The 20,445-nt window shown below is 34.3% G+C and overlaps 1 protein-coding gene across 1 annotated transcript in view; it reads right to left on the bottom strand.

Annotated features, from left to right (window-relative positions):
• The window catches only part of LRP1B (LDL receptor related protein 1B), a gene marked incomplete at its 5' end in the record, with an annotated part of 553,279 nt that overhangs the window by 235,103 nt on the left and 297,731 nt on the right, over positions 1 to 20,445 (bottom strand). Inside the window, 6 exons of the mRNA XM_039222492.1 lie at positions 1,228 to 1,350; positions 4,429 to 4,557; positions 8,786 to 8,905; positions 10,792 to 10,914; positions 13,801 to 13,950; positions 14,182 to 14,295. Of these exons, the coding sequence (XP_039078423.1) occupies positions 1,228 to 1,350; positions 4,429 to 4,557; positions 8,786 to 8,905; positions 10,792 to 10,914; positions 13,801 to 13,950; positions 14,182 to 14,295 (759 nt within the window). The remainder of the gene's footprint in view (positions 1 to 1,227; positions 1,351 to 4,428; positions 4,558 to 8,785; positions 8,906 to 10,791; positions 10,915 to 13,800; positions 13,951 to 14,181; positions 14,296 to 20,445) is intronic.

Raw genomic sequence — 20,445 nt, 5'->3', positions numbered from 1 at the left:
TAAGCATCCGACTTCAGTTTAGGTAATGATCTCACAATTTGTGAATTCTAGCCCTGGGTCAGGCTCTGTGCTGACTGAAGTTCAGAGCCTGAAGCCTGCTTCGGATTCTGTGTCTCATTCTCTCTCTGCCCTTCCCCAGCTTGTGCTCTTTCTCTCTCTGTCTCTCAAAAATAAATAAATGTAAAAAACAATTTTTATATATCACATTGACTCCATGACTTAATAGTGAAATGAACATAAAAACTGATACCCACTGATTTCTATCATATTGCTATCAAAAACCAAGGCTATAGACACAACATTGGAAGAACAAAGGAGGGCACTAAATCTACTACCTTTCGTTTTTTAATATTTTATTTATTTTTGAGAGAGACAGATAGAGACAGTGTGAGCAGGGGAGGGTCAGAAAGAGAGGGAGACACAGAATCCGACGCAGGATCCAGGCTCTGAGCTAGCTGTCAGCACAGAGCCTAATGCGGGGCTCGAACCCACGAACCGTGAGACCATGACCTGAGCCGATATCAGACGCTTAACCGACTGAGCCACCCAAGTGCTCCTGCCTTTCTTGATTATATGTGGATTTTAAGGCTTTTCATTCTGTATTTTTTTATGTATGTATTTAAGGTTTTTTTTTAATACTAGGTTCACATAACACTTCAATTTCAACTAGGAATTTTTAATGATTTTCACTACAAAAGTTACATTTGTATTTGTATATACATTATATATGTATTTGTCATATAAATATATATGCAAAGATAAGATACATTTCATCATCATAATATGCAATTTTAACAAATAAGTGTACATGTAAAAAGATAGGGTGAAAGGAAAATATTAAGTATCTAATTTCTCTCCTAGTTGTGAATTCTTTTTTTTTTTTTTTCTCACTCAAGCATTCAATTTGGCTATAAGACTGACCTAGCTAGCCATATACTGTCTTTAAAGTTTAAAGTACACGCAACCATAGACATTTTTGTAATCATTTCCCTGTGTGGCTCCTAATAAGAATATACTACATATAGGCATGATCTCCAAATCAATGTGTAATGAAGCTAGAGCTTAAAGAAGTTATTGTGGTGCATCTATATGTTACTGAATTTACATGTCCTTAGTGCATTAAGAAATGCGTTGTTCTTGTCACTTATTTATGTATTTCTTGAGACATCTTAAAAGATTCTTACTCAGCCTGACAACCTCTTCTTTGAAAAGTTCAGATATACTTACTGCACTGCAGTGACTCATCAGAGCCATCTCCACAGTCATCATCATGGTCACAAAGAAACTGCTTGGGGATGCACACTTTATTATGACACATGAACGCATTTTCATCACATGTATTATTGGGAGCTGATAAAGGTATCACAAAAAATAAAGTTAGAGGAGTAACTGTTTCATTCTCCCCCACCTTAAGACTTTGGGAAGTGTATGCTGTTATACTCAATAATTCATAGTTATCTGGAAAAAAGAGAAGTTTACTCAACATTCCATTCATAATATGGATATACACATAAATTCATAATATATATTAACATGCATATATTTATATATCAAATGTATGAATATAATTCAAAGTTTTAGCATTAATACATTTACCAATTCCAGATTGACCCTGATATTTCAGGCCATTTAGCAATTTGTAAGTTTGCTGAAGGATGGATTCAAAAGTTCATATGTGACAAAAAATCATTCAACTGTAATAATTCGGCTGGGTTTTTCCTCTCCTCGTGCCTGTAGTAATGCTAGTAAAGTGATAAAAACCTTGCTTATTTGTGAAAAATGAACCTGAAAAGACTACCAAGTGCTAATGCTCATGATGGAAGTGAGAAGAAAACATCAAAATAGCTAAGAAAACTGTTTCTAAGATGAAAATAAAACTTGGGTGACTTTGAGGTATTGAAATAGCTTAAAATCTATGGTATGATAAGCCCAACCAGTAAGTACCACATCAAATTAAGAATATTGATCCATGAAATGGAATACTGATTTTTTTGGGTCCTAACCAACCAAGGGAAAATGGTTAACCAAAATGTTCACTAACCTTTGGTGAAAGTTCAAAAGCTAGTAACTTGTGCAGAGTGAATAAATTTTAATACTGTATGCATGGGATCATAATGGTTTGAGAAGATTATTTAAATATTTTCAATTTCTTTGGCTAATATTTAAAAGATTATGTTAGGGCTGAAGGTTTGAGATATTTTGAATGTAAAAAATCTTCCATATAATATATACTAACTAAACTTATTATAGTAATCACTGTAAAATCAGATTTTGTTGTTTACCTAAAACCAATATAATGTTATATGTCTATTATATCTCACTTTTAAGTAAAGTAAAAAAGAATCTGATAGATATCATTATAGCATACCAGAAAGAGGAAGGTTTTGCAAAAAGTCACTCTGCTACTTATGATTTGTATCTGAAAGAAGGTTTTTACTTTCTTGCTGCATCTGTTTCTTTATTCATTTAATGAGGATAATAAGATCTTATCTGATAAACTTCTTGCAAGAACTAGATAAGGCATATGAAGTATACCAGCTCCTTTTAGATACTCAATAAATTCCCAGGTGCTATTTAAATTCCTATCTATGTAATAATCATTTTTGGCAGATCCCCAAAAACATTTCATGAAGATATTGTGGGAATTCAATAATGTAAATAAAACAACCTAACAAAATAATTGACATATAATGGGCACTTGAAAAAATTTACATGCCTTCCCTCTGTGTCTTAATAGGTACCTCCCTCTTCCTAGAATAACTCTTCTCTTTTTTCTTTTTCCTTCATGACTCGGATAGTTATTTCTTTTCCTTGAAATCCTTCTATGACACTTCTACCCCTTTTTATATAATATTTCTTTGTGATGACCTAGTATCTTCCATGTTTCATTCTGATATTTAAGGTATTATGGTTACTCTTTTACTTGCCTATCAGCTCTCTCCCCCTGGAATTTCCCATATTCAAAAAACGAAATCTCTGCTTTCAAGTCAGTAATGACTATAACAGAGATATGAGTAAGTAAAACAAAAAGAATTCCTTGGATTTAATCACATGTAATACATTTTCAGCAAATTTGTTCTCAAAACTGATATGGAAGCCACGTAGAAGCAGCATTAAAAACTGCCCATTATAATCATAGTAAAACTCAGTTACTAAAAACTCCTCTAACTTTGAACTATGTGACAGCTTATATAACTCAAGTAAATTATGCCAATTCTAATACATGAATTATTCGTTAAAACACTAAGCAACAGTGGCTTATTTGGCATTAACGCTTTCGGGTCACTTGAGTACAATTTGTTGTACTTTAGCATAATTTACTTAACAGCACCCATGTGGTCCAAAAGTGTTAATATGCCTCCCGGAGTGTTAACTTACTACAATAGCAACAGTATACTGGGACCATCTGGATCCCTGAATTGATGCATAATCCTTTATTATGTAGCCCTCAGTGGCCCCATTGACCTTAACAGACACACATAACAGTTTCAAGATCAAAGTGAATTATTCTACAATAGCATGGGATTTGTGCACAGAGGCCTGCCTCATAGTTTTCTTTTTCCTTCTCCACTTTAACTATTCTACCCACCCATATATATACCCACACAGACACACACCTACATTATGGCTTCAAATATAGTTTTAAAGACCTGAAGACAGGTCATTGGAGAAATGATTGGCAGAATTGACTTTAATAAGCAGAATTCACAGCACTGTTTCTGATAACTTGCTCAGCTCAATGGATTCCCTCTGTGACCTTGGGACTGGGCTTCCAAATATTGAGTCCCCTCATTCTCTTGATCATGCAAAAGAATTTATCTAAATTTTTCTATTGAGTAATTCCATGAACATTTCCTGAGGTGACCAAGAGTTAGAAAGTTAGTAAATTGTTTGACCTCCAAAGGTGTTCCCCTGATCCCCCAGCTTCATTCAGCTATATCCATACTATTTTTACCTGACCTAAGGGTTAATACCCTCTCCGTAGGACTAATAGATGTTTACTGACCTTCTGATCAGTAGTCATTTGGGATCACATCAGCCATTTTTTAGATTGTCTGTAATAGGCAATCTAAAAGCCTTCGTGGGGGTGGAAGTGGGATTCAGAAAAGAAAATAACAAATCCACGAGAGTCACCCACACATCAGATAGCTACATAATCTCAGAGGTGAAACAATGGGTCTGTGTTCATCAGAATGGTTTTAAAATGGGTAGTCCCAATGTGCATGTTTGAAAAGCTCTGGACTGCAGCTGGTTAGATGGGTTGCTGAACTACTCTGCTGACAACATCCCACCTGATTAATGCTGGTACTACGTATGAGACCAGGGATTGGGAAAGTGCCAGAAAATATGTGACGGCGAATCCTACAAAAGCAAGGGTCTGAGGATGCTGTGACAGCTTTCCTTCACACTGAGCCCTACGTGTCTTACCGCAGCCTGCTGTGGAGAGCTCATCACTTCCATTGGGACAGTCCCTTTCACCGTCACAAAGCCAGTGCCGCGGCACACAGGCATGGGAGCCCTGGCAGCTGAACATGTCAACCGCACAGGTGGCTGTGCCTGAAACCCAAGGAAAGAATGTCATTAAGATCACTGCATGTCTGCAGGGAAAGGTCTAACGTTTATATTTCTCTTAGAAAGGAAACAGATGAATGTTGCTAACAAGGAAGAGATTGTAGTTATTTGGAATCATCAGATAGCATCCTTCTCCCAACAGATGTTTACACATTTTCATCCCAGAATGCATTCCTTCCTAATTGCAAGTGTTAGATTTCTTAAGGCTACATGGCAGAAAACAATAAAGATCTTTTCTGCTTGTAAAATGTAGCAAAGCATGTATGTCATAGAATTGTGAATAAACTTTGATAACATTTCTAAAAGACTGAACCTATAAGGATAATAATAATAGCAATAGTTATAACAATATAATGATAATAATGGCATTTTTATTGCTTAATATATGCTAGGCACTTAATATATTAATTCATTTAATTCTTGCAATAATCCTAACCAGTAGATTACTACTGGTCTTGTTTCACTGAAAGAAAACTGAGGCTCAGAGAAGTTGAAAAGCTTGCAGGATATCACAAGTTGCACAGAGTCCCACAAGTTGAGCTGGGAGCCCAAAATCCTTCTGACTGCTAAGCACCTTCTCTTAGCCACTAATGCCATGACTGTTATTTCCCACCTTGTGTCGGCTGAAAAAGAATAAATGTATGCTTGCTCCTTTTGTTCATACATACTTAATAAATAGAGTCTACCTTTTCTCTGTTCTGTCAAGTCAATGTCCCTTTAGATGTATGATGTTTTTCAGATGTATACAGAAAAAAAATGCTTGCTGACTTTCACTACAAGTTCAAAGGGTGGTTTCTTTGCTTTTCCTCATGTGGGTATAGGGTAATCATATGAAACAGAACATGATTATTTCTCATGATGTTTTCCTGGCTCCTGGTTTTATTTATATAAGATGCTTGTTGAGTGAATGGGTTACATGACCCTCAAATCATGTTCTAATTTTTCTTTAACTTCATTTTCCTGGGAGCAAAAGCTGCCCATAGAAAGATGCTAAAACAATTGTTAGAACTATTTTTTTAAAAAAGCTTAATACTTCAGAAAGAAAATACTACTGAATAAAATGATGAGAGATGTTTGTTTCTAAACATTTAAAGCAGTGACCAACATGCTTTCATGATATAATCATTATCATCTCTCTTTTCAGCTGTAGAGTTGCTAGGAGCAGAAAATGGTTTTCAATGCAAGTTTTCTATATGGCAGGGCAGCAGGGTGCCCAAATAAAACTTCTTGAGGATTTTATCCATCATAAATATGACTGTCCTTGACATATACTTTAGCTTAGAGGACAGGATGGCAAGTGAATATAGCAAAGTCCTTCAGGTAATTCAGATTTGCTCATTTGACTGAGGATCAGTGCTAATAGAATGAGGTTTCATAGGATATCTATTCCTGGAAGAAATCATAAAAAATCTATTAAATAAATGTTGCTTTCATTTAAAAATGAATTTACCTGCTAATTATTATGTCTTTAGTACCTTCTATAATAAAATTATCTTCCTCCGGAATTTATTTTTATACTATTCCTCATAATGATCTATCTTTTCCAGCTTGCTATTAGAATACAAAGTGTCACTTTCACTATTAAACTCTCAATTAGTGCTTTAATTTCCATAATATTTTTGTTATTTAGCTTGAGTTTGTTTTTAAGTGCATTCTCCCTAGTTAGGAAGTTTTAATACATGTAAAACTCCTGTCTATTTTCATATTATCACCCAATTTATTCTCAAGGTAGGCATAATAGATATAACATCAATTTGGCTACTGAGAAATTTAATTCGGTATGACCTTGGAGAAGACTAGTGTCTGAGCTTCACTATTTGTAAAATGAGGGGTATGACTAGATAATTACTAAGACACCTCAAGCTATAAAATGGCATGAAGCTCTTTGCAGCTAATTTCCTGGCTCCCTTGATAGTATTCAATAGATTCTGTGTTAAGAGCATGCCAAAACATCAGAGTCAATTGGAAAGAAAATGGGCCAAAGAAAAACCTCATGGCTTCATCCCATTGTTACCCATGCCCATCTGGAGACACACTGCCTTCCTCAGGAAAATGAATCCCAAGAAAGGAAGAAGACAAGCTGAAAGATTTCCCCCAGATTCATCTTGGGTACCTGCTCAGATATTATATTTGATTGGTAAGAGTTACTATACCATTTAGGAAATCTTCAAGGAATCTTAATTCTGGTCCCAGCTCTGTTGTCTCTGATTCCCCAAGTGACTTCAGGCAATTTACGAACTAAATGGGATCCTGAGATCCCAAGTCAGAACCACTATTGTGTTTATCAAGAAAAGTTGTGCTCATGGCTGATATTAGAATTTTTAAAGGTGAAGATTAAGAATCTAAATCTTTAACAAACTTCTAAGAAGAGTCTCTTGTGCACTTAAGGGTGAGAAGCACTGAGATAAATTATTCATAAAGTTTCTTTCAAATCCTAGTATATTAGGTTCAGTTCATTCAATGGTATGTGGTCTAAAGCCGTCTTTTTTATGTGTCACCAGCTTAGCAGTTAGCATATAAAATACAACCTGTAAGTAAATGAAATAGACAGGTGTTGACAACAGGTATACATGTGGTAAACATGTCCATTACCATTTTAATTATTTAAAAAAAATATCAGGACATTGATAGATGTAGATGGGCAATAATACTCTGAAAAATACAGGAGAGACCAGAAGGAATAGAACATTTACATTGTATACATCAATCATGTTAGATGATCACAATAGTTACATGAGGGAGATCTTTTGTACCCTCTTCATACATAACAAAAACGCAGATGCAGGAAAATTCAACTCTGTATGATTACATAAACTTTATTTATAAGTTCTATTTTACTGTGTCCACTCAGAAAGAACAGAGGTATCAATTGAGTACTTTGGTGTAGGGTGAAACAAAGGGTCAAATGTAAGATGATTTTAGTGACTGGAAACATGCTCAACCCATTGTAAGTAGGTATTTCTTTTGTTAAAATTAAAAGAGAAAAAAAAGATTCAATAGCAAAGAGAAACAAAGTACTTAAAAGCTACTGGGAGACATCTAATTGATTAATGATTCTCTTTCCTTTCAGAGTTTTTTTGATAGTGATCCTTATATATTTATCTGCTGCATAACTAAGTTGTTTCAGTTATTGAAATAAAAAGTAGATTTGTGGTGGCTTAAATACAAGAAAATAAATTGCCCGCTTTCAGAGGACATCTCCAATTTTATGTTATTTACAGAGAACTTCAGTTGAGCTTGGATAGCACAAAATCTTATCACCCTGTTTCAATAGAAGTGACCTAAAAAGCAGGCCACAACTACTGAAATTTAAAAATGGTGTTAAGTGTACTTAACTCTGTACATGCACCTTATTCTAGGACTCAGGTCCTTCTCTCTCTAAAATAAGGATGATAATAGCTCTGAAACAGGGCTAGTATAATGAGTAAAGATTTTATGCCTACAAATACAAACACACATATAGAAACAGATCAGAAAGATAAATAAACACATAGACAAATAAATAAATGGAAGAATGCTTGGCCATTTGCAATAAATTTGTACAAACTGGATCACTTCCTTCTTTTGTCCCTTAAAAAATTAAGCTAATAATCCCATCTAAGTTATTTGTTAAATGTTTGTGATTCTTTAAAAGCAATTACACTGGCTCTGTAGTGGATACATAGTAGGACGTTCTACCTCTAATCCTAGAAATCTGTTTATTGCAGTACATTTTAAAATTATATAAATAGCACCCTTCTTTACTTTCCATTTAAAGCAATCCGATAATAACAATCACTATAATCCATATACACAAACATAAATAGTGTGAGTGATTGTGGCAGTATAAATCAGTATATTTTTAGAGGTCAATGTAGCAATACCTATCATGAGCCATGAATGATGTTTGATTACTGGATCCAAGTAATCCCAGTCATTAAGATCTATTCCAAAGAAGTAATTGAAGAGTTAAAAAAAAATAAAATTTACAAATGCGTTTATTGTGTGAATATTCAGAAAAATCTTAAAAATTGAATAACCGTGTATATAAAAACAGTAAAATGACAGGTTGTCATTAAAATAATAAAACTAGCGACATGGAAATGTATATGTAAGTGTAATATTAAATTTAACAGAGTAGAAACAGAGTTTCATGTTTTGCATGCCCTAAAATGATAGTGCATATTTATCATATGCTTAAGAATTGAATGAGAACACAAAAGAAACAACTCACCGCAAATGCTATCACTTTCATCTAATCCATTGCCGCAATCATCCTCTCCATCACAGATCCAGTGTTTCGATATACATTTTTGTGCAGAACAAGCAAACTGGTTCCAAGAACAAGAAGAATCTAGAAAACAAACAAAAATGTTTGCTTTACATGCAAAAGAAAAAAAAATCATGTGAGACCATCTTAAGACAGATCTGACAGTGAGAAAGTCCTTCCTTCAGACTTTGCTAAAATCAATTGTCCTATAATAAAACAAGCCAAAAACAAAAAACAAAAAACAAAAAACAAAACAAAAAATAAATAAATAAAACAAGCCAAATTCGTCTTCTCTACTATAGCTCTATAAAATTTTGACAACAGCCTGAATATTCCCTCTGAGTGTTCAGATTATGCAACGTTTTTCCTCCCACAGAATTCTCACAGAATTATGCTGGCCACTCTCCTCTACGTACATTCCAAGGTGTCATTAAGAAAAAAATCAACATCTGGTGCATAGATATATAACAAATATTCCAAGTGTGGCCTAGTCATCTGTTCTAATTTTTAATTGATTTCGGAACAAATAGAGAAAAAAATGCATCCAAAGCAAGATTACAATATGCTATATTCACCAGCATATGTATTTGTTTATAATGATGAGGTGACTATGGGAGTTTTAGCTCAATGGTAAGTCACCAGTTTCATACCCATAACATACTAAACACTTAGCTGTTTTTACTTCTCTCTCTTGGGGACACTCAAGGCTAACTAATAATATCCAAATTCACTGGCATGGTGGGTTGTATTTTATTACCAAATTATGCATTTATAACAGTGTACTCCAAAGTCAGGCGTGTGATTTTTCTCTGTCACTGTCAGCTTATCGCTACACTTAGCCTATTCATTACCAGGCAACATCCAAAATAAAGTCCTTCCAAGTGTTCCAAGTGTAAATTATAATAAAATTTATTATATTATTTATTATTATATATTATTATATAATTATATAATATAATTTATTATATAATTATAATAAAAATAAACATTTTGATTTTGATCCTATAAACTATTTAAAAACCTTGCATCTTTATTTAAAATATTCATTTAGATGACCAGTGGAAAAGAGAAGTTTAGAAAAACTGAAGTCTGGAAAAAATGAAATTAAAGAAAATACAACCACATAATGGCTTCCTGTCCAGAAACTATGAATCTACATAAACTATTTGTAAAGTTCTCTGTTAATCCTGTTCAGAATCTGGCTCTAATGTAAAGATATATAGCATCTTAATCAAACAAAATGCACCTTCATATTTCATGATGACATTTACTTTTAGAGGAGTCTGACATTTCATAGAAGATCCATTTTTAATCTTTTCCTTTACTTTGTCTATTCACCACAGTGTATGTTATTTGTGTTAAATGAAAATAGTGAATATATGCTTTGTTTCCCTGTAGGAAATTTCTTTGGCTGAGAAATTACAAACTCCATAAATTCTATAAAATAAATTTTAAAAATGCTGTCTTGCCTTGCCAAGTAAAATGAAATGTACACTCAGAGAAATTAGTAGGTAGATGCTGAGAGATGAGCATTTGAGGAAATACAAGCTTAAGTATACTATTTTAAAAATACATGTAATTAATAGAAACATTTAGAATAATAATAGTCAATAGTCAATAATAGGTAGGCAGTGTATAATGAGTAGTGTGAACTAAATCTTTATTTTTTTTATAGCAGAAAATAAATATATTAGCATTTCTAGTTAATAAGTAAGAAAATAAAGGTATATCATTTAGATTGATAAAGATAACCATTAAAGTTAAAAGAAAAAACTGGGACAGGAGATTGTTATTCTTTATTATAAGTTCTTCTGTTCTACTTTAATTTTTATCATTTTGTATTATTTAATAAAAATGAAAATTATGAAAATCAGCAAAATTTTGTATATAATCCTTGTGTAAGAAAGAGAACCTCAGCATGTAGGCATGTAAGGAGTAATATACATACAGAATAAGATAGAATGTCTCACCACAGTGGAATTCATCAATCCCATCCTCACAATCTTTCTGACCATCACATATCCAGGTATTCAAAATACATCTTCCACTAGGACAACCAAAATAATTTTCTTCACATTTGTGTTTGTTTTGAACTGTGATAAAATACAGAATGTAATGTTAAATAATTTCAATTAATATTAACTTCCAAAATATAGGTAGATAATAAAACAGTAATAGTTCTTAAACTGGAAGAGATAAATAATAAGAAAATTTAAATTAAAAAAATGCTGAGGTGGTCTCTTCAAGAATGTCAAGGTCAGGGGTGCCTGGCTAGCCCAGTTGGTAGAGCATGTGATTCTTAATTCAGGATCATGAGGTCAAGCCCCACATTGGGTATGGACCCTGCTTAAAATAAAATTTTATATATATATTAGGGGTGCCTGGGTGGCTCAGTTGGTTAAGCATCCAACTTCAGCTCAGGTCATGATCTCATAGTTCATGAGTTTGAGCCCAGCGTTGGGTTCTGTGCTGATAGTTCAGAGCCTGGAGCATGCTTTGGATTCTGTCTCTGTCTCGATCTGCCCCTCCTTGCTCGCACTCTATCTCTCTATCAAAAATAAACATCGTTTTTTTTTAAATTTCTATATGTTAAACACACATATACATATACATATTAAAAGGAACATCAAAGTCATGAAAACCAAGGGAAAACTAAAACAAAAACAAAACAGAAAGTGGCACAGATCAGGAGACTAGGAAGATATGATAATCAAACCTGATCATCCTGGATCAGAAAAAAGATAATGGAAACACTTGTTAAATCCAAATAATGTGGTGTATCATTAGTCAAAATAAAATAATAAAATAAAATAATAAAACAAAAGTGATATAATTATTAAGTGAATAGGACTAAGGCTAAAGAATAATTTTTGGTGGAAAATATCTGTAATTTTATATTCATAAAAATAAATAACCTTACAAAAACATTAGTAGATCTTTACTGAGAAAGTGTGGGCGGGGTGTTCCTACTGTCCTGTATTCAGAGTATGTTTTGACAAGGTTTATATAAGCATTCTCTACTTTAAAAAGAAAAACCATTTACAATGTAATCTCTAAAAATTTTATATCTTACAGAAATATCATGAGAATAGTAAGTATCTGCATGCAAAGTTACTTTGTAAATTACATATCTTTTTTTTAGATTGTGGAGTATTATTATTATTATAACTTCTAAGAGAACATATAAAATAATAAATTTTTCTCTGCTGAATGTCATTGGTCTCCTTGCACCTTCAGGTTTACATAGTTTTAGACTGACTGGCCCATGGCCAATTTGGAAGCAAACCTTAGAATGTACATCATAATATAATCCATTCACACTACAATAATGACACAATAATCCATTATGAACTGCATTAAGATACCAATTCCATTTTATTTTTCAAATGTCAATTTTGTGGGTTTAACTGAGGATGAAAATAAAATTTTTGATGGAATTCACCACTATACTGAAAGAAAAATCACGAGTGTGATTTATGTCTTACTCTTTCTTAGGATACTGCCTACATATCACGTAAAGTATTTAGATTGACCCATTTCTGGCTTCCTGTCTGTCCATCTACCTGTCTCATCAGTCTACATGAGCTCCCCTCTCCTTCCTGCCCACTATAATCAAAACTCTTTGTTAATGTTAAAAGTTAACTTTAAAAATAATTTGTTAATATTAGAAATATATAAGACCACAAAGCTTTTATGTATATATGTAAGTTTAATGAGTACCTATTACTTGCTGCCTTCAAGTTAATTTAAAAAAATAATTACAGCCATAATGAGGTAAATAATTTTTGTAGAAATAACACTGGAATATGAATCTAGACACCCAGGCCCCATGAGTCTAAATTGGTGTTACTATATTTCTTTTAGAATGTTTTATGTGATTAAAAATAAAATGTGGAAGAGTTGCGGTGAGCCACAGGCATGAGTGCATATAAAAGGTCTTCATAGAAGTAGAAAAGTTCTCCAGTTCCTCCTAGGAAGCAACTAGCCTTTCAAACACAGAAGGAACAAAAATGACATCAAGAATGTTACACATTGTTGAGCAGGAAAACAAAGAAACAAAAGGAATCTGCTAAAGTCAAATTAAGTGATCGACTATGAAATTAAGAATATTGTTCAACACTTTGGGGCATGTGTGTGTGTACACTGCTGTATAGAATACCCATGCATGTAATTTCTTAAAATATTTTTAAAAACTTTCATGTCAACTAAGCATGGAAAAAGTTGAGTGTAGCTACAGGAGAAGGACAAGGAAATACTGTGTGAGGACTGTATAGGGAACTACTGCAAGAGTCTCCTATAAAGCCTATCTACTTCCAGTTATAGTAATTTAACACCTTTGTTTCCTGTATTTTTAAAATTTGTTTTCCCAAATACTTAGAAATGAACAGGACCATGACTTATTAACAGAAAGCATTCTGTTAAGAATGCAGATGTCACTTTCAGAGCTTATGTTTGTAAAGATGGTTAGAAAGTCAGATATAAATATACCTTTATGACCGTGAACCAGTGAAAATAAGTGTTATTCATGCTACTATGTCAAAAGATTGGGTAAAATTCATCAAACAGCCTAACATGACACTACAAACTATGACAATGAATAAAGACAGCGGTGAGAGACATTGTCTCTCTCTCTCTTTAGTTCATGAATACTTTTTTTTTCTCAGTGTGTAACACTTCTGTGGAAACTTTAGAGATCACACATTTTAACACTTAATCACCAATTTTAAGAGGATGAATGATGAATTGAACATCTAAAGGAAATAGATCCAAATACAGAAGAGATTTCTTAAGCATCATTTCATAATTCATTATAAAAGCTCAAGAGGCATGTTTGGAACAGGATGATTCCTTGTAACTTCATCTACATTATTTAAATTTTAATCCTAATCACTGGACATCAAGAATAAAATTTCATAAATTTATTTTATGCAGTGAGCCTCTAAATCTCAAGGCAAAGACTTTTTCCTCTCTAGAATTACCTGGGCATTTTAATTCATCTGAGTAGTCCCCACAGTCGTTAGATCCATCGCATATCCAACTTGGCAGGACACACAGTGAGGTAGAATTACATCTGATAAACCCTGTTGTTTTCACTCCAAGTTTGTAGAAATGTGTACAATCTGTATTATCTATAAGGAGGTAAACAGAAAAATGAAAAACACCTCATCTGTAAAGATTATGAGCCTTCTACGTTAAGAGAAGTTAACCTCGTTTGAAGGGGAAAAAAATGCAATTATCCTACACAACAGGGGTTAATGGCACATCAAATCTGGACAAGGTTCAGTGAAACATGGGGCAGTGTTCGATGGAATGCCAAAGTATCCAGGGAGGAACAAACAAAAGGTAGTGGGATATCTTACCGCAGTTCTTTTCATCTGAAGCATCTGCACAATCTATGTTCTGGTTGCATCGTGCTGATCTTGGAATGCATGTCCCATCTGCACAACGAAACTCAACAGAGGCACAGGTTGAAACTGGAAAATCAGGTAAATAAAGAAACGGATAGATGAGACGAAAGTAACTTCTTGCTCTAACATTCTGAGTACAGATGGTCTCTGACTTACCATGGTTCAAAATGAGTTTTTGACTTTGTGATTGTGTGAAAGCCATATGCTTTCAGTGGAACCTATACTTCACATATGGAGTTTTGATCTTTTCTGGAGCTAGAGATACACAATAAGATTCCCCCTCTCTCTCTCTCTCTCTGTCTCTCTCGATGCTGGACAGCAGCAGGGAGCCCCAGCTCCCAGTGAGACACGGGACTGCAAGGGCGAACAACCAAGAGACTTACAACCCAGATAACATTCTGTACCCAGACATGATTCTGGTTTTCAATTTCAGGAGGGTAGTCATTAAATTATATAAGATACACAATACTTTATTATAAAACTAGCTTTTTGTTGGGTGATTTTTCCAACTAGAGACGAATGTAAGTGTTCTGAGCATGTTTAAGGTAGGCTGGGCTAAATTATGACATTTGATAGGGTAGGTATAGTAAATGGATTTTGACTTATTTTCAAATTCTGATGGTGTATCAAGACATAACTGCTTTATAAGTCGAAGAAGATCTGTATTTCAACAAATTTACATAATTTTGTTTGGTTCTACTTTTTTTTTTTTTTTTTTTTTTTTAACACTGGGAAGTTAAACTTGACCCATGGCTCCCACCCTTGCAAGCTTGGGTTAGAAGTCTCATACATCTTCCCTGTAGCACACTAGTTCCTTCTGTTGTGGCACTTACAATACGTCATTGTGATTGCCCGTTTATGTATCTGCTCCCCCACTACGTTGTAAGCTCCATGAAAGCAAGGACTGTGCCTTGTTCCCATGATAATAGAAGTCTAGCCTTAAGCCAACATACCAAAAAAATTGCATGCTGCTGAAAAATTCTTTCTCCTTCCAACTTCAAAAGTACAAGGTTATAACACGAAGCAAATGTCTAATTGAGTGAATACAGGGAATTCCCAATCTGGTTGCAAAGAAGTAGAAATCTGCTTTGATAAAAAGAGCCAGACTGCCAGCTCAGAGACACTGAGATAGAGAAACCACTGAGCATTTGCTTTATTACTCACAGGAAATAGCTCAGTAATGCTAGAAAGTCATCTCTGCCATGTTATTCTCCTTTACATGGCCATATCACTAATATTTGCTATAAGAAATATGAAAGCCTCGTGCCAAGAAACATAAATGTGGTATGACTTGTCTCTATTGTTAGTAAGTATGACTTTCCAATTCCCTGCTATGCTTAGATGAAAATCAGTTTCAATATGCTGCTGTCATTATCTACACCTTATACAGAATAGCTTATGCTTAATCATATATTCCTTTCTACTTTGCTCACACATTCATTACCATATAATGGTTTCTCGCAATATGCTGTGAACAGGTGCATGACATGCTATGTACATTAGATTAACTTGGGTGAGAATTTTACTCCAAATTTGAATTTCCACAGGTTGCTTATGTAAATGTACAACCTGAAGGGCTCTTTGATTATGTCACTTTTACTAGTGTTGATATTTTAAAGAGACTATTTAATTATAAATAGAAATTATATCAATTGTAAATGGTTAAAATGGTATCTTAAAATATGCAAATTTTACTCAAGGGTGTATATGTCATTTGTATTTCATAATGCACTGTTCTTATTATATTTAATTGTACCTTGCAACTGTATCCTTATTTGTGCTTAAATGATGATTAGAATAAATGTTTTATTTACAATTTGCAATTATAATTGCCTCAGTGTTTTCTTCATTAAAAATAACATCTTATCATATGAAACAGATAATGCTATTATGAATAGAAATAAATACACTGTTCCAAACAGGGGGAAAAAAAAAGATATTCTTCTTTTATGTCTACAAAAGCAAAATCTCTTCCATATTCCCTTCTATTACATTTTACATTCAGTACTTTTTCAACAGAACCAGTAAATGGAATATATAACATAGAAAGCAATATGATAAGCATTTACATTTTGTTTCTTACTTTGCTATCGATCAGAATCTCCTATTAAGAAGTTATGTTCCAAAAGATACTGTATAGTCCCTCTGTTTAGAAGACAGGATTCATTTCTCTGTGAAACAACATTCTAGACACTGGTAATATTCCTAGACAAGTCTACATAGATTATATTTTAATACCCCTGAGTTTCTATCTTATGCTAACAGAGTTTAAGAAGGCCAGAAGGAGCCCAACGGTGGCAATCACAACTCATTGCACCACCTCCATCTCTCCCCAAACTTCCATAGAGAATCCTTTGTGTCTATGGCAGGGAGCCCATTTGAGTGGGGATTCATGGAAGATAGAGTGAAGAGGCAAATTATGACTCCATGAACATGAGGGTGGCATCTCACACAGTTAAGAGGACTTGAGATCCCGCAATGTCACTGTAATGGAGTTTTAAAAATCATTGTGTTGGGGCTCTCAGGTGGAAGTGCGTGTAAAGAATGCCTTGTGAGAAGAGTAGAAATGTGGAGCAAGTGGAACCCAGTTTTAGATGGTATTCTGTGGAGAAGAAGAAAGAAAGGAGCGGAAGTCTGACTAGATGAAAACAAACTATAACTCTGAAGTTGAAAAGAGGCTTTAGGAGACAATATTTAAAAGAAACACATGGGCAAAAGGATGAGGTAGGGGGTCAGGAGAACTGGGTAGAGTGTAGAATATTTGTAGGATGTACGTTTTCTTTTGTTTTCCAATAGAAAATATGTCGAATGAATCTTGGTGAGGCGGACTAGACAAGCCTATTAGAGTAGTTGCAATGTGTCAATAGGAAAACTGTTCCTTTACTTCAAATCTTCTCTCCGCAGAGTCTGTAAGTTGGTGTAGAGTATGGGAACCATCAGAGGGTTAACTAGAGTGCTTAAGTCACACTGAAATTGGACATACTAAGTGGTTAGAGAATTTTATATGCAGCAGAGGCAAGGTTGTGGGGATTAACATCTCCAGAATCTGTAGCAAGGAAGGAGAGGGAGATGGGAGGAGTTTGTGGAACTGCAAGAACTTTAGTAAATAGGTAAGCAAATGCCTCTTCCACCAAAAACCCTTCCTCTATGTTCCTTCAACTATATTTCTTCCCCCACTTTGTTTTGGTTTGTCAAGTATTGAAATATGTTTCACCCTTAGGGCAATTTTTGAAGGAGAAATGTGCTAGTATCTCTAATCTGTCAAGGAATATGAAAGCTTTATGTCAATTTTCCCTCAGGCTAAAAGTCCTGGAAAAGAGAGAAAAGAAAATAATGTAGTCCAAATAAAGATAATCCAAGTGAGAAATACTAGACTTTTCCCTCCAGGTAGTCCAAAAGAAGAAGGAAGCCTATGAAAAGTGAGTGAAAACAGCACAGCCACACCAGGAATAGCAATGAGATACTACAAAGGAAGATCTGACAGGACTATGGATCAAAGCAGCAGTAAGCAAGAATAAAACCGTTCTTCCCCTCATATACTTTCTTAATTTTCCTGTTTCATCCACTTTCTTTTCTCCATGTCAGTTAAAATATTTAATGAGATAGGAAAGATATAAGATCGATTGGTCTTTCTGTGGTTTTTAGGACACTTCTTATAAATAACTTAAGTCAATGTTTTCTAACTTTCCTGCCCAGCCTGCAGCACAGGGAAGCTGGCAAGGAAAAAAAAAAAAAAGGAAAGAAAGAAAGAAAGAAAACATTAAATTTGCTGTCATATCTCTTCTGTTTACTTTCAAACCGCATCTTTTATTAAACTTACAGCTTAGGCTCTAAAGGCATGCAAACCCAGAAGGGATGAAGATCTCTTCTACAGGCATGCTCATCTTCCTCCTTTGGCATATTACTGTTTGTGGATTCTTGAAAGTTTTGTTATGAACTTATGAAAAAACAAACACCAGTTTCCTCTCCTTTAGGTAGCCTTGGGACTACTTAGCTCCCCAGTCCACCTAAAGGTGTCCAGGTGGCCCAGGCAAGTTCATGTACTTCCCGAGGGGAGTAATTAGACCCATCTCAACTGGGAGAGAAAAAGGGATGTCATGTACTCTCCCTGAACCTATTCACACAACCTCTCACATAACCAGAAGAGGAATACAGAATGACAAACTTTCTTAACAATTCTTCAGGTTATCTCCCTCCACTCTGCCAGATAGCCTGATGTCTAAAACTCTTAGGGCAGTGATAAAAGATTTACAAGGATTTAGGGTTTTGGTTCTCCTCAAAAGGAGAAAAATCAAAAATGATTCCTTATAATATCCATATCCACTCTGTAAATAGACTTTCTGCCTTGTAGAATAAGAAAGAAAGAAGAAAGAAAGAAAGAAAGAAAGAAAGAAAGAAAGAAAGAAAGAAAGAAAGAAAGAAAGAGAAGGGAGGGAAGGAGGAAGGGAGAGAGGAAGGAATATTAATTACTACTAACATCTAAACTAAAGAAAAAAGTGTAATAATATTTCAAATAATTTACAGGTGATTCCACCGTAGCCTCTCTCCATAGCCTATCAAAATCTCCCTGTGTATACTGACTTTTTATTGTACTAATTTAAATTTTTAATGTTTTGTTTTATTTACATTAAAAAGTACTAGAGGTGCCTGGGTGGCTCAGTCAGTTAAGTGTCTGGGTTCATGGATTCCAGCCCCGGGTCAGGCTCTGTGCTGACAGCTCAGAGCCTGGAGCCTGTTTTAGATTCTTTGTCTTCCTCTCTCTGCTTCCCTCCTCCTGGCTTGCACCATGTCTCTGTTTCTCAAAAGTAAATAAAAAGCACTAACTTTTTTAAGTAATAAGTTGTGTGTGTGTGTGTGTGTGTGTGTGTGTGAATGTGCACATCTGAGTGCCCAAGTGTCACATGTATATATACAACAAAGCACTGCATCCACATGCTGCACTGATTAAAGATGCAGAGAAGGTGTATCTGGAAGGAAAGACTTGGGGAGAGAACTCCTTTTCTATTGTCCCTGAGCCCTTACACGCTCCTTTTCAGATTTCATTATTTTTTAGGTACTGTAAGGTTCCATTTGTTGGATGCATATGCATCTGAGTTACTGATTTCTAAGATAAACTGGTTTATGTCATGTAGACCCAGAAAAGTCTTTCCCTAGGATATGAAATGTACCCTATAAGAACCCTATGTGAATAAACTTAATATGAGGGAGAAACCAAATCCAAAGATGCAACTGTATTAAGTAATCTCTCATCTAAAAAGCTACCCATTTATTTATCCTAAAGGGGCTAGTCTACTTCCTTAAGTCTATTAATTTCTAGCATATACTTGAGTTTTCATGAGCACTTGTCATTTCAAGCATCCTATATTATACAGGAAGAATTTGAAGGCATAGATTTAGCTGTGCTGTTTTTAAGATATCCAATTGTTAGGATTTTTACACCATTATTATCACAAAAGAAAAGTCTTGACTGAAACTTGATTCATAAATGCAGTAGTTCTTGTTCAAGTACATGACTGAGAAAGTTATAACAAAAAAACCCAAAAGTTTAGTCTAAGAAAGGGGAAATACCATTGTGCGTTGTTTTTATTGTTATTCAGCAGCTGGTAGTGATAACATTAGGCAAAATAAAATCGGTCTATCTTTTTGGAAGACTTACTCTTTCACCAGCAACGTAACAATTTAATATATACCTGCCATGTACTAGGTACTCTATTTCATAAACTTAAACTCACAGACTAATTTGCTTACCACCTTTGAAAAAAATTTTTTTTCATTTTTCAAGAAAATCCACAGTAACTTATTACCTTCCCATGGTTCCTTTTGTGAATTTTGCTTTAAAATCCACTTTCTGTTTCTATTGTTCAGCTCCTTCACATTCTAGCTTGATATTTTTATCTTTATCCTAGCTAATGTCTTTATTCTCCTTTCCTGCTTGCAAATAACTGATAAAACATCCTTTTTTTTTTTTTTTTTTTTTTTTGGTCTAGTTACAGTTTGGTTTCCTCATTTCTTCCAAATATTTGTCCATTTCCCTACAGTTATTCTCAGTAACTTACTATATTTTACCATTTGAATCTTTTATAGGTAATATGAAATAACAGTTGATTTAGTCTGCAAAAGTATTTGGCTCTTCCGAAACTGCGGTGTCAACCTTAAATAATAAGCTACTCAAGTGTGCAGCCAAAGTCTTATAGTCTAAGATGACAGAGTAACTTC

Source organism: Hyaena hyaena, unplaced genomic scaffold (assembly GCF_003009895.1).
Source record: "Hyaena hyaena isolate Hyena2069 unplaced genomic scaffold, ASM300989v1 scaffold_1141, whole genome shotgun sequence".
Taxonomy (NCBI): Eukaryota; Metazoa; Chordata; class Mammalia; order Carnivora; family Hyaenidae; genus Hyaena; species Hyaena hyaena.
The sequence above is the reverse complement of the archived record's forward strand: the minus strand, read 5'-3'. Positions and strand labels throughout refer to the sequence as shown.